Source organism: Adiantum capillus-veneris, chromosome 1, assembly GCF_014529385.1.
Source record: "Adiantum capillus-veneris isolate H3 chromosome 1, ASM1452938v2, whole genome shotgun sequence".
NCBI classification, from domain to species: Eukaryota; Viridiplantae; Streptophyta; class Polypodiopsida; order Polypodiales; family Pteridaceae; genus Adiantum; species Adiantum capillus-veneris.
In genome coordinates, this window is record NC_140931.1 from 35211351 (window position 1) to 35226432 (window position 15082).

The 15082-nt window shown below is 45.0% G+C and overlaps 1 protein-coding gene across 1 annotated transcript in view; it reads left to right on the forward strand.

Annotated features, from left to right (window-relative positions):
• The first annotated feature begins 9136 nt into the window (after positions 1 to 9136).
• Positions 9137 to 15082, forward strand: part of LOC147464540 (initiation factor 4F subunit (DUF1350)) — a 98681-nt gene continuing 92735 nt past the window's right edge. The window contains exon 1 of the mRNA XM_086515427.1: positions 9137 to 9606. Coding sequence (XP_086371553.1) covers positions 9197 to 9606 — 410 coding nt within the window. The 5' untranslated portion in view covers positions 9137 to 9196. The remainder of the gene's footprint in view (positions 9607 to 15082) is intronic.

The window sequence follows — 15082 nt, forward strand, 5'->3', positions numbered from 1 at the left end:
AACCCTAAACTATCGAACATAAAGAGCAATGCGAAAACACTTACAAAATCGGCCTCAAATGATGCCCATCCACCGCTCCCCAAGTGGTGCGAGCTCCCTGCCTCTACTCACGCTCTGGCTGCATCCTTTTGTTGCTTCCACTTGTCGGGATTCTCGCGCGCTGCTTTCTTCGCATTCTTCCAATCTTCTTTAGCCAGCCAATCTGGCCTGTTCCACCCATGATTGATTACTTTTTGCATTTCGGAACGCTTGTGTTTGCAGTATTCGCGCATTCGAATCTTCATCAGGTCTTCATTGAAGCGCTGATCCCGTGTTGGAACGGGAAACTCATCATGAAGTATGCCGATGACTCTGTTTTTTAAATCACTTGGTACTTCACTCCATTTGTTTAGTATGTAGTGTCTAAACAGCTGAGAGCAAAGACCACGCATGCGCGAGATCACCTTCTTGCCGTCATCATCCATGATGATGCCGCCGCTGAAGTCGACGGAGTAAGGCAAGCCCTCTGGCTGGTGACGCGTGAACCTGGGTGTCCCGGCAGGGGTCTCTAGCGGCGTGTCGATGGGGGTACGGACGTCAGGTGTCTCCACCGGCGTCTGGGCCCCGAAGCGAGGAGTGTCGAGTGGGGTGGCTCCTGGTGGAGTAGGTAGAGGTGTGTAGCTGCTAGGAACAGTCAGCCACGCAAAACCTGGCGTAGATGGCAATGCTGTGGCTGGTGTGGGGGCGGGCAAAGAAGGGGAGGGTAAAGAGCCTCGTCGAACACGAGGCGGTGTGGAGGCATCGGCGGCGGAATCCCCACAACAACCGCCACCGCCACCACTAGAGCGCCGGTGTCTAGACGAGTGTGAAGCTCGTCTCTTCGACGCCGAAGCTTCGGAGCGCGCCGAATGCTCCGAAAGAGAGGGAGATGCGGATGGAGTAGGAATGCGCGATGATGCGCCAGAGCGATGACGCTCCACGTACCACTGTCTCTGCTGCGGTGACAAAGAAGAAAGAAACTCCTCATCATCCATACCTGCATTAAACACACGAATATTTAAACTTAATATTGAATGAATAGAGTAGACAATGACGCAAAGACCATTAAATACAATGACGTAATGACGCATATAAATACAATGACGCAATGAATTGAGTGATAGAAGAGGCAAGTCGAAAACTCAGAATTCTCAATCAAAAGATGTGAGTGCGAGTAGAAAAGAGCGTTATACACCATGGAAGGTACTTAGAGAGCCAGAGCTTTTACAACACGGAGCAAAATTGTTCAAATACAATATTTGTGGCTTTAAGAGATCTCTCTCTCATCCTCGCATAACTCTGCATAACTTCCTATATCTATATAGATCTCTCCGTTTAAACACATATCCTCTGTTTCATTTTGTAGCTCCTCTGCATGCACCCCATATAGAGTAGTAGCATCTTGATGCTCGTCTGGCACCACCGCAGCGGCTTCTGATTGAGCATCTTCTCTTATCTCCTCCATTGATGCCATTGTGATTGGCACATGGTAGCCTTCATACGTCCTTGCACTACGAGGGGCTACCTCTATGACGTACCACCAGTTTGATGTAGACTTTGTAGAATGAAATATTACCTGTCAGAGCCACATAACTTACATGAGAGCTTTCAAGCACATAACTTGTAAAAGGGGGATGTTAACTATTTACATACTTACTTGTTCACAATGCTCGGGTAGTACGAAAGTGTCTCTTAGGTCATTCCATTTCTTAGTAGAATCCACCTCAAGAAAACCAGATTCTCCTCTACGCACAGTAGCGTTGCGACCCTCCATGATTATCTTGAACCATTGCACGTCGAACAAGTCGACAAAAAATCCATCTGGAATGAACTGTGCCAGCCATTTCCACCTCATCAACTATGTGAACAAGAAGATGCACCTGAATTGTTAGCATGGTAGTAGGAAAATGTTTCTCAAACATGCACACAAGCTCCGCAACATTTATTTTGGCGAATGGTATGGAGTCTACGTTGATCTCCTTTTGTGAGATCCATTGCACCAGCTTTGCAAGTTTGTAGATTGTGTTACGGATGTCGAGAGACAAACATCCCTCAATGGCAACCGGTAAAATAAACTGTAAAGTATGTGCAGCAATGATATTAAAGTCCACATTTTATGCAATGATATTACAGTCCACTATGAATGTACCTGACACATTTCATGCCAATCGTGTGACTTCAAACAGGTAAGCTTTCCTTCTTTAGTAAAACACGTTCGGAGCGAGTGCATTACGCCAGTGGGGGTCCGCAAAGATCGAATGGTCTCTTTTACTTTGCGTTCTTGGGCTCCTGTGAAAATCCATGGTGCTTTAGAGAGTTTTATCTATCCATCAGACGCTGTTTGCGGCCAATATTGCTCCATACGATCCACATTTCTAAGGTCAACTCTGGCTCCCAAAGTATCTTTCTTGCCGGTCAGATGGTCCCATAGTAGATTACCCACATTCTTGAATATGTGCATTGGATTGAGCAAGTGATTGATCATGAGTCGGGGCCAGTATGGTAACTCGTACCATAGAGATAGTCTCTTCATCCCTGGAGGCAATCCGTCATCGCACATCTCCTTCTGCTCTAACCATGCTTGTGCAGACATCCTTGGTGGCTCTCTTCCCAAAAAGACATCGCGTAACACATGATTCTTTGGAAGATACGCTTGATGACCTTCGTAGATTTGCTTCTTCAGTGAGGGCGCCCTACGTGCATTCAATCTAGGTCCACATGTGACACATGCTCTGTATCCGCTTGTTTGAAGCCCTGCATGTATACACATGATAATAGATCAACTATGGGAAAAAACAAGATTTACAGTGTCTGAGTGAGGAGTGTCAATAGATCACCTGAGCATTCTGTTAGCCCGGGATAGTCATGCATGGTCCACATTAGAATGCCTCTGATCAAAGCATTCCGTCGTCCTGTGTGTCGGCTCATATCCACCACCTCTATGCCAATCCACAATTGTTGTAGCTCTTCCAATAGTGGACGAAGATACACATCCATATTCTCCACTTTATATCGCCCTGGCATAATCAAGCTTAGCCATAGGTGCCCCTTCTTCGTAGTCAACCACGGGGGAATGTTGTAGTTGACGATGACAACGGGCCATACACTGTAAGATGTTGATCTTTGACCAAATGGATTTACGCCATCCATAGCCAGGCCTAAGCGCAAATTTCGAGCTTCCCTGGCAAAATCCGACCATGTTCCATCTATATGTTTCCAGGCTGCGCAATCTGTAGGAATTCGTAGCACACCATCCGAAGATTTATTCTCCTCATGCCATGATGCTAGGGCGGCCATGGACTTACATTCGAAGAAATGCTTGATGCGAGGAAGCAGAGGAAAATGTCGCAAAACCTTTTGTGGAATTTTTGTCCCGTGGAGATCTACTCGATATCTTTCGGAATCACATTTCGGACACTTCTCCATGTCTATGTATTCCCCTCTGAAAAGAATGCAGTCATTAGGACAAGCGTGGATAGAATTGTAATCCATCCCCAAGTTTCGCAAAATCTTTCTTGCTTCATCTTGGGAATCTGGCATCACATTGTCAGTTGGTAGTATGTGCTCTTTAAGCAATCTACACAACATAAAAATACGATACAATCGTGTGAAAATCTATCAGATCATTATACATTTAGAGTTTTATTAAAGTAAACTAATTGTAATAGATCACCTGAAAAGCGTTGTGACGCTGGTGTCACTCCATCCAAACTTTGCCTGCATGTTGAGAAGAACCAGGAGTGCTTTCAATCTAGACATACGTGCTCCATTATACAATGGCGTATCGGCTTCACTTTTCATATCATCATAGATAAGCCTTTCTGAATCCATGATCGTCTCGATCATTTCATCAATCTCGGGCTCAAACATTGCCTCGTTGGGAATGTGCTCTGCATGATCATCCCCCAAGCTGTCAGAGGCTACATCTTGTGGCCTCACATATGCTGTGTGACCAAAGCGCCTGCGAACACGTCTATTGGGTTGCAAGATTGCTGCTTGTTGGCCAACGTCAGAGTCCGACGAGTTATAATTGGCAACAACTCGATCTATAATAGATGGATCGAACTCGCCAAATTCGCGAACGTGCTACAAAGAAACACGTCTTGTCCGTCGCACAGCATGCTTGCATTGATTACAAGGACATAAGACCCTCGTTGAGAGATAGGTGTTTCGGTTGGACGGTCCCACATCCTCGTCACTACTCATAATGAGGATAAAAATCTTATAACCTGGACAACAAATTTAATATTCTTTTGGAATTCTTCGTCTTATCTCTCTCTCTCTCTCTCTCTCTCTACCTCACATTCTCTAGTCATGTCCAATCCCCGCACACCTCGGTCTAGAGGTGCACTGAGATCAGAACCACCGGGTTATAATCTCGTCTTTATTGGTCAATACCTATATTTGTGGGTACAAGAAATCTACACACCCACATCTACATGATATTGCATGTAGTGGACAAAACCCCTTTGCCTCTTCTCTAGCTGTAGCACTTCACAGCATCTTAACATCTTTTCACAGTAGATCTTTTCACTGTTCGTCTAACTCTAAACCCTAAACCGTAAGTAATTCTTGCGTGGAATCGATCTAACGTAAATAAGCGTAAATCTAAATAAACGTAAATCTAACTAAAAATAAACCTAAATCTAATTTAACGTAAGTCTACATCTAACCTAATCTTTAACGTCTTTTGGGATAGTTTCTTACGACGTTAAAACACTCTTCTTCTTGTGTGTGTGTGTGTGTGTGTGTGTGTGTGGGTGTGTGGGTAAACCTAAATAAACCTAAGTCTAATCTAATATAACATAAATCTAAATCTAACGTAAATTATGTTATATTAAAAACAAAGAGCTAAACTAACAAGGATTATAAGAACCTTAAAACTTATTTTTCACATAACTCGGCAAGAGTTGGCATTCTCATCACTAAAGATGTGAGAGTTAACTTCCGGCGGTGACGCTACCTCATCTCCATCCACATCTGACGACAGCAATTGGCCCTTTGGACCGTTCTTGCTCTTGTTACTAACTTTGAAGTTGCTGTTGAATGACTAGAGGTTGTCTAGATGGTCATTGTCGGGGATGTAGTGACTCTTGCCGCCCTGAAGATCCACCTTCTTCCCTATCTTCAGAAGACATTTCACCAGTACTTTTGGATCGACGGAGCCCACCATGAGTGAAGGCAGCAATACCCTATATTCCATTGAGGGCTTTCTTCACCCGCTTCATGCAGGCATCGCAGTCTATGGAGACCTAAATCTAATCTAATATAACGTAAATCTAAATCTAGCATAAATAAACGTAAATCTAACTAAAAATAAACCTAAATCTAATCTAATTTAACTTAAATAAACCTAAATCTAATTTAACGTAAGTCTACATCTAACCTAATCTTTAACGTCTTTTAGGATAGTTTCCTACGACGTTATAACTCTCTTCTTCTTGTGTGTGTGCGCGTGTGTGGATGTGTGTGCCAATAAAAAGAGATAAATGGTATAACCTTTCTATCACCCATGCCAAGTATGATAGATTGGTTATGCCATTTCCCTCTTGAATAATAGGTCTTGAGTTCAACTCCTCGTCGGCTAGATCTTTAGGTCTTTTAATTTTAATTAGTTTCCTACGACGTTAAATTAGTTTCTCTCTCTTTCTCTCTCAATGTGTGTGCGTTTTTTTGTTTATGCATGTTTTCTCTCTCTTTTCCTCTCTCAATGTGTGCGTTTTTTGTTTATGCATGTTCTCTCTCTCTTTTCCTCTCTCAATGTGTGCGCTTTTTGTTTATGCATGCTCTCTCTCTCTTTTCCTCTCTTAATGTATGTGTGCATTCTTTGTTTATGTATGTGTGTGCGTTTTTGTTTATATTTGTACTCTTTCTCTCTCTCTCTCTCTCTCTAAAACACTATGTGTGTGTGTGTGTGTGAGAGAGAGAGAGAGAGAGAGGGAGAGAGAAAGAGGGGAAGGGAACATGAGAGTGAGGAGAGGGAAGGAGCATACCTGGCTCTCCTTCCTCTCCTCGTGTGTGTGTGTGTGTGTGTGTGTGTGTGGTGAAGAAAGAGAGAGAGAGAGAGAGAGAGAGAGAGAGAGAGAGAGAGGGAGAGCGTTACCTGCTCTTGCTTGAGGGCGCCGAAAAACTCAAATATGAGATCTGAGTTTTTGGGCGCTCTCTGTTATTTTTTTAGCCCAGCCGGCGTCGCTATGAGGGTCGCAAGTAAATTTGCGACGCTCATAGCGACGTCGGGATTATTTTTTTTTGAGCGTCGCTAATATGAATAGCCTCTTGTAGTGCATGTAAATCCGGTCCTCAACTATTGTCAATAGCTTAATTTCTCTCTCTTTTTGAGGTATTGTTCATGCCTATCTAACTAGGTGTTACGCTTTTGTTGCTCTCTCCATCGAAGCACTCTTGCTATGCTCATCAAGAATCTAGTCTTAATGAAATGCTCACTATGTCTATGTTATTTTCTGCAATTACTAGACCATTAAATGTTACATTGGTATCAGAGCACAAGGTTTTTCTTTTCTTGCTCAAGAAGAGAGGTCCTCAAGCTGATTATAAATGGTTGGTATTATTAATTGCAATTGAGTAAGTACAATAGGGATTTTTCAGCCTTGCAGTGTGCCTGCTTCGTGCAGATAATGAGACATCACCGTCGAGAGCTATGGTCTTAATAGTGGAGTCTTACGGGGCTTGCCTACGGCCACTATTGAGCTATTAGAAGCTTGACAGAAGCCGGTACTGTTTTGGTGGTGAAAGACCCTCTCTTCTATTCATTGCAATTAATAATATTTGAGCCACAGGTACAGGAGCTTGAGTGCTTTCCTAAAGGGGTAAAGAGGAGTAGCAATTAGGGCTTGAAGTGCCAAAGTATGCTTAAAAATTTTACACGTAAAAGTTGCTAGAATGGTTGATAATAGTAAAGAGAGTGAAATTAATGTTGATAGCTTTGATTTTGCTAATGAACAGGCTACTAATGATGCCCCTATGCTTGTTAATCACCTTGTTACTAAGCTTCAACAAGCCATGGGCAAATCCATCGCTCCAAAGTGAAGTACAAAGGCAGCTACGTGCTCATGGGATTCTCCAAACTCCCCACCAAGAAGAGAGAGTATTTAGGAAGCCTCCTTGTGAGACTTCCAAAAGAGGCCTCTCTCCGATAAGAGAAGAAGAAGAGGATCCGTACAAAGGGCTCAAAAATCTACTACTTGACAACGCATCTCCTTCCCAAAGGAGAACTCAAGTTTCAATGGTAGAGCCCCCACCGAAAGAAAGAGAAAGAAGTTTCTCCTGCCACCTCGACGGAGATGGCTCCACGAAGACAGCGGGCAAAATGCTCTTGAACACCCCCTAAACGGAGAAGACCATCGTACACTTCTGTACACCATAATACAAAGGGACTACAACAAACAAGAGAAGAAAAAAGCGAGAAAGAGGTCACCCTCTTCTCCATCTTCTTCATCCTCTTCCTCTTATGAAGAAAATAATGGTGCAGACAAGGAGGAACAAGGGAAGAAAAAGGCGAGAAAGAGGTCACTCTCTTCTCCATCCTCCTCAAATTCTTCCTCTTTTGAAGAAAGTGATGGTGTAGCTTTTGAACCACCAAAAAGAAGAGGCCATAGGAAATCCTATGCCGCGTGGAAGAGGTCGCTCAAGCTCAAAAAGTTCAAAGAGGGAGGAAAGAGCATCTCTTTCCTTACCTACGATGGCAGCTTTGGTGCTACGAACAAAGTTTTGGCCTTCATCCAACAATTCGATGCAGTGTTTGGAGATGAGGGCTTCATGGAGTCCTGTAAGCTACACCATGTAGCTATGCATTTTCAAAAGTCCGTCAGGCAATGGTGGTCTAGCCTACGGGCAAACAGTGAAGCTCCACGAACATGGAAAGCTTTAAGAGCTTCCATCATGAAGCAGTTTTTGGCTACCGATGCCAAAGACAAAGTACTCACCGAATGGCGAAGCTTGAAGCTCTCTCCCTACGAACCTATTCACAAATATGTAGACAAGCTTTGGGACTTACATCTCAAAGCCACTGCCTTCAAAAAGAAGGATTTTGGAGAGCAGAAACAACAATTTTGTGCGGGTCTAACTGAAGATATGTCGGAGTATGTTAACTCCCAAAGGCCACGCACCATATCTGCGGTCATACACCATACCATGGTGGCTTCACGAATCAATTTCCAACAAGGGGCTAAGAGAAATCTTAAGCCCACAGATACCAAGGACCGTAATAATGAGCCTAAGGGGAAGGACACTGTCCAAAAGTCTCCTAAAGGCAACGCCAACAACAACAAAGCTAAGGAGAAGGGAGTTTATAAAGGCAAAAATAAACTCTCTTCTAAAGAGCTAGAGCGTTATCCTCAAGATAACGGTTGTTTCAAGTGCGAGGAGCAAGGGCATGCTTATCGTGCTTGTCCCCACAAGAATACACGAAATGAGCCTTCTAGAGCTACCTTGGTCGAAATCCAAGAAGAGGATTCTCACCACAAAGGATCTCCTCTGCCATGCTTGAGGAAAGGTAAGAGAGAGGGGCGGCATTTGGGGCATGAAAGGGGAGAGGTTCGGGAAATGAAGGGCCAAACATCCTGCCCGAAGGGGCAAGGAGGGTTAGGGTTGGTTGGCTATGCCATGGCCAAGCAAGAGCCTTATCAAAGGAACAAGAGACTCTCTCTCTCTCTCTCTCTCTCTCTCTCAACCCGTGCAGCCAAAAAGTTTGCCATCATTACCTTGCCATGTTGACAAGCTCTTAGGCTGGACACACACTGCCAATGCGGGTGCCCGTCACCTTTGATGATGGGCGGGCATGCATTACACACTGGCTACATTATCAAAGGTGACGGGCGAGCATGCATTACACACTGGCTACATTATTTTATCATAAAGCAAAATCATTTTTAGCAGCTGCGTCCATCGCATGGGTTCGCCGCCTGATTTTGGCTGACCTGGCAAAAGCTCAACCCCCGCCCGAGCTTGGGTAGGGGGTATCGCCTCTCCAAGACCTTGTCCTCTGCCCTTTCTGCCCTGCGTATCAGCAAACGCCGCCTAGCCTCCACGTCTGCACGCCCAAGAGCTTGGGCGCGCGGTCTGTAACCAGCCTTAGTTCCATCATATACTTCCATGCTAACGACGAAGTAGGCCAAAAATTAGCTGGTGATATTCATCTCTTGTTATCAGAAGAAGCGAAATGTTCGCTTCCTTGCTCGGTTCATCATGGAACGCGTCATTTATCTCACGTAGGGGGCCCGTGGAGGAAGGCTCCATTCCTCAGTGTAAGCTCTGCTCGTCGCCACAAAGGCAGGTTCTTCGTGGCACATTCTCGTCATCATCTGTATTCCAGCTTCAATGGTGGAGCTCTACGAGAAGTCTAGCAGACTTGCTTTTGCCAAGGGGCCCTTCACCCCATTTCGACAGACTATGGGTTTCTGCTGCTTACTCCTCTTTCGGAAGCACTCTGGGTACGGCCACTGTAAATACGGCTTATCAAAGAGTAGCAGATTGCCTCGTTTTCCAACCTCTCCCAGGTCGAAAGCCCCGTGCTCTGATCCATTTTATTGGTGGTGCCTTTATTGGAGCTGTCCCTGAAGTGACATACAGGTGACTATTAATAATCTGTTTGATGAGAGATGCGTTATCTGTGCAGCTCAAGAACGCTTGCATGGATGCATCATCATAAAAAAGCAAGTTTAGGGAGTGGTTATGCAGAAGTTTAAATGTGAGACCCGGTGAGTAAGCGCTTTGCGACGTGAACAGAAAATAAGTCCACTGATATGCACTGCTTCCATAAGTCATTGTATGAGTTTGTATCTAATTATCATACACGCAGCAGGAGACGGTCCTACTTCTGTTAAAGTGTCTACTTGTTACTTTTTGCTAACTTCGAGAGAAATTGCATGAGCCATAATGTCGATATTGACAGTCATTGTTCCATATCCTTTGGGGGTATCAAGAGGAGCCACCTAACTCACATTATCCTTCTCATTATTCTTATCCAACAAATTAAGGTAAAACTTAAGAAAACTGAGTTGTGAAAATGTGTACTCTTGGACTCCATTATGAAGTACATGTTAGAGGACCATCTGCTGTCTGGTGGTGGCTCGAGTATTTCCCAGGAGTAGTTTAGGGAGTGATGGGTGTTCTATGGGAACAATTTAGGGAGTGATGGGTGTTCTATGGCTGTGCTTGGCCGCATTTGACGCAGACATACCTTTCAGGCGGAACAAGCCATGTATGTGCTAGCCCGGTAGGTTTGCATGAGGTAGGACCCTTGTTCATGGGTTTCTCGTGTCACGTGCATCGAATTCTAGAGCCAATTTTTCCCTTCTTCCTAGATAGGAGTGTCGGAGGATTAGTACCAGCAATTTTGTGAGCCTGTTCGCTAGACTTGCATGTCTGGACGAGTCCATTAGATTAGGTTTTCCAGTTTTGGAACCCTCTTGTTTGTACACACGTTTTGACAAATGTTATTACACTAGGTGGGCATTTGGCATGACGTGCATATAGTTTTAGGTTAGAGGAATCCAATGAGCCATTCCTTGCGTCAATCGGATTCTCCGAACGGCAGATGTGCGACAATTTCACCCGAACTTAGCCTTGGTCCAAAACTTATAAATTAAATCATTTAGTGATTTAACTTGTTGGGTTTGGTGGAAAGTTTGCCCTACCTCAACCTAAAGGAGTTTATAAGTAGGAGATTGGGCCTGTAAAGGGAGCATCAAGCAGTTTCCAGGCATTGCAGCAAGGGCCAGGATCAACCCAATGTTTTGGAGACAGAGCAGCCCAGCATTTTTGGAACCGGATCTGCTGGTGTTTTCAGATTTTCAGCATAGTGCTTGTGCATCTGCAGATCAGCCCCTAGTGCCTGTAGTTCTCAGCAGATCAGCTAGCGGTTTTAGATTTCAGCCCAGCTCCCTCACGGAACCTGCTCGGATCTGTCCTTGCGAGTCTTTCCCGGTACTTTGGCAGCCCATCGAGCCTGCCCTCGGCCATTCCCTCGCCGACATCAAGTGCTACATTGCTGTCCATCATCGGCATTGTTGAGATCTTCGTTTTCAGCCCTTCATTCCTCTCACATCGGGAACGCAATTCAGCCCCAGATCTACCCCTTGGTGGCCATCCGTAATCCCATATCGACAAAGATCCAAAGGTGCATCAAATCAGCGCAAGAGGGCCCTCGTCTTAAGGAGTTACCACGGCTACATTCACCATTCGAGTCAATAGAGTCTGCACTTGAGGTAATGCATGTGTGTACATTCCATTTATACAATCTATAGCAAATACCACATCGGCAATGGTGTGAGGGGCCCTTGAGAGGGTTGGTTGGGACCCCATTGGGTGTCATTCTCCTCTTCCCTCTACACATCTCTATCTCTCTCTCATTCCCTCTCTTCAGGAAAAGGTAAAAGGAGCCTTTTTCATGTATGTGGCATTGAAAGTGTTCTAGATCAGAGTCAAGGTGTCCACCAGATCATGAGCCATTTCTTGCCTTCATTGCATTCTCCGCTACCACCTTTGACATGGTATTAAAGCCCTCGGTCACACGACCACCTTGGATGCTCGGATTTAGTTGATCCAATGCCGTTTTGAGCTCGATTGTGAGAGAAGAAACTTGCTGTTTTTTCTTGGTTTTTCTCGAAGTTTGGGGCAGGTTTGGGTATGTGGAAGCTACGGATCCTTGTCTACGACTTCCCTATCTTTACCCTTGTTTACCCTGACCTCTCTTCTCCGGGGGGAACGCGATGGAGGTTTCAGGATGTGTAGTAGTGTTGGATTGCTTTTGTCTTCCCAGATGGAGTCATGTTGCTGTGCCTTCCCGCAAGGGGCGAAAGCATGCAATTGTGGGGTCGAGAGGGGGGAGCTATTCATTTCCAGCTTCTTCTTTAGAGAGAAGTAGTAGGATCTTCAACACTTTTGGAGTAGGTTTCTATGGCCGTGTTTTCTTGGAGGAGATTGATTGGCAGATTTGCTGTGCCTTTTGCAAATGGACGTCTTTCTTGGAATTGTCGATGGAGCTACCCATCCAATGGGTAGTAGGTTGATGATTCGGTTGCAAACCAGATTGTGGATTATGGTCAACGAAGGAGGATCTCTTTCCTTCTTGAAGCAGAGGATGCTCTTTGATTTTCTCTTGTCCATTTAAGGATGGAAGTTCTAGTTTCGGCAGTTGACTTGCTCATCTAGTATGGAGCACTTCTTGTGTATGTGTTGAGTTGGCTTTGACAAGTAGAGGGGGATACTTCTATCTTTAGAACCACTTCTTGTTTTATCATCCTTCTTCTTTATATGAGGTTTAGAGGTGGAGCATGTGGTGTAGATGCTTAGTCGACAATGACAACAATTCAAGGAGGTTTTGTTGGAGTGTGGACTTCTCTTATCTCCATGTTCTCTCCTTTCCCGGTTGTAGTGTGGCCGTACAGATTTGGTCATTCCTTTTCCTTGTGTGAGCTTGTCATAACCAGTTGTGGGACAGGTTTTTGTGAGCTTGTCAGCACCATTTGTGGGACAGGTTTGTTCTCTCTTATGGGCGGTTTTCTTGATGATCGACAATAGATTTGTTAAAATTCTATGGATGACAGGTTTGCACGTAGTGTCGATAGTTAGTGGGGACATTTAGTTCCTACTCCCGGAGTCGGGAACATTTGGATGCTTCCTTCATACATCCCTTTGTAGAGCTTCAACCTTGGGGACAGTCCTTCGGGTGCAGATTTGGCCATTGCTGGCAAGTAGGCAGATTCTTTCCTCGCGGTTTTTTTTTGCCCAACTTTCTAGCATGTTACAGATCAACCCCATCGTTCTTCATGGGCTTGTTGTAGTTCCCCAGGGGGCTCCTTTATTCTTCTCTTGAGTATTGGAGTCCTGTTGTGTATTGGATATTGGTTGCACAATTCAGTTGTGGGTATCCCTTTAGCACAAGTGGAAAGGACAGTTTTGATAAAGATTTTAAGGAAACAAGTTACAATAGTGGGAATATATGTGCTCTCTTGAGTCTGTATGCAGTTTGGCATCATGTATCGAATTGTACCCACAGATTTGATCTTGGCAGATGTAGAGAAGTGGCGGACATTTGGTTTGATCTCAAGGAGTTTGCTTGAGTAGCTAGGTTGTTTTTTGGACCCCGACAGCTTCTTTGGCAAACATGATCCTCAGGTGACGACCTTTCAGGTCTTCCTATTGTTAGCGGTCTGAGTTTACCTTTGGTGTGATTCCCTTTGAGTCTTGAGTTCCTTGAGATTGAGGTTTTGCTATTCAGTTACAAAGGAAGCAATTTTACTCCAGGTGTCTCAGATTTCTTTCTGGTGGTACTCATTCTCTTTTCCTAGGATTGATTGGGAAGGGGCTTTCTATCTTAGGGGGAGCTCTCAGCTTTAGCTCTGGAGCTTTTAGTGATAGTGTTTGCTCTGATCCGACGTGGGGTTGAGTCAGTTGTTACCTCAGAGCATACTTTTGATGATACCTCTCTTTCAGAGGGGGGCTTCCAGGTTATTATCTTGAGTCGACTACTGGTCATCCATTCAACGGAGTGCCATACACGATGTCTTCTAGTCCTTGGTTTCCTTGCCCATTTCTTGTGGCTTTGGATGGTGTGCTTTAGCCCACAGTGCAATTAGTCTCTTGGCGGATGTTCTTCGTGAGCCATCTCGGTGGTTGCTTCGTCTTGCGGATTTGTGGTGTGACGGTTGCTCTACCTAGTGCATCCGAGTAGTAGTTCCTATGCCTTGTCTTCCAGATTGATTCACGGAGACTACCATTCAGGACACACCTAATTCTCTTATCCTTAGAGTGGCATGTTGTTTCGTATAGGTGGATAATGGTCCTTCTTGGACTAGGAACTAGCTATAGCTAGCTCGAGCACTCTATACAGTGGAGAAGTGGTCTTCTTGGCTCTCCTAGATTTGGTTCCAAGTTCCACAGGTATATTTTCCTTCGGATTCACCTACCTCGGGTGATCCAATTACACATGCAGAGACTGTTGGTAGAGTTATGGCAGTTATCCATGGTCTGAGTGTTCTCCCTTCAGAGGGGATGTGGAGCATTTGGTGACTTTCTACAACACCTTGTTCTTCTCTTGCACAGCTTGGGTGCAGGGTCTCTTGATCTTGCCGTATTAGCTGGAGTCTCAGGATTGATGTGTGTTTTCCGTCGGATGTTTGTTTCCGATTCACTCTGAGAGTGGGGTGATATTGTCTCATGTAAGGTGCAGTGGAAGTGAATGTTGAACTTTGCTCAAGATTAGTGCTCCGAATTGTGCTCAAGGGTTCCTTTTACTTAAGGAAGGGAGAGCCTTCTGTTCCTTTAATGAGAGTGTGCAAATGATCACAAACAAAGTGAAAAGACACTGTGAATGAAGGTGCTGAGACTGAGAGAGAGAGAGAGAAAAGAATACGACACCGGATTGTTGTCAAACCCTCCTCCAAGGGCCCCCTCTCTATGGCGAGAGAGGTCTATGCTTTTGATTGCACAAATCTGGTACAACGGTCTAGATGCAATGGACTTGCTGACGATGTCGACGACAATGATGATGGCGACGAGACGGGCTGAAATTTGAAAACGCTAGGGGCTGAAATCTGAAAATCTGCTATTTGTTGAATTCTGACACTATGTCGGCGATGACGACACGACGACGATGCGCTGAAACCGCAAGTGCTGAAATCTGCGAACAGCGGGCTGAAACTAAAAACGCTGGCTGACCTGACTGTGCGGCGAGGATCTGCTACGGGTAGGTGAGATCTGCGAGGTTTGGGGCGATACTTGCGGAGTCTAAGTGCTGAAAATAGAAAACGCTGATGCTATGGCTGATTCGTCGCGGGAATTTGCAAAACGCTGATGTTGATCTGCAAGTTGCAAAAACGCCAGGCTGATCTAGGATCTGCAAAAACTCCAGGCTGATCTGGGGATTTGCAAAAAGCTGTTTGCACTCTGTTGCAGAAACGCCAAGGCTGATCTGCTATAGAAAACGTTGGCTGGTCTTGATGGTTGAAAACGCTAAAGAATTCTGGCGGTCTTGTTGAGAAGGTGCACTGTAAGTGTAGAAACTTCTGCTGCCTCTTCTGCTAGAAAGTGCTAGCGTTAGGTT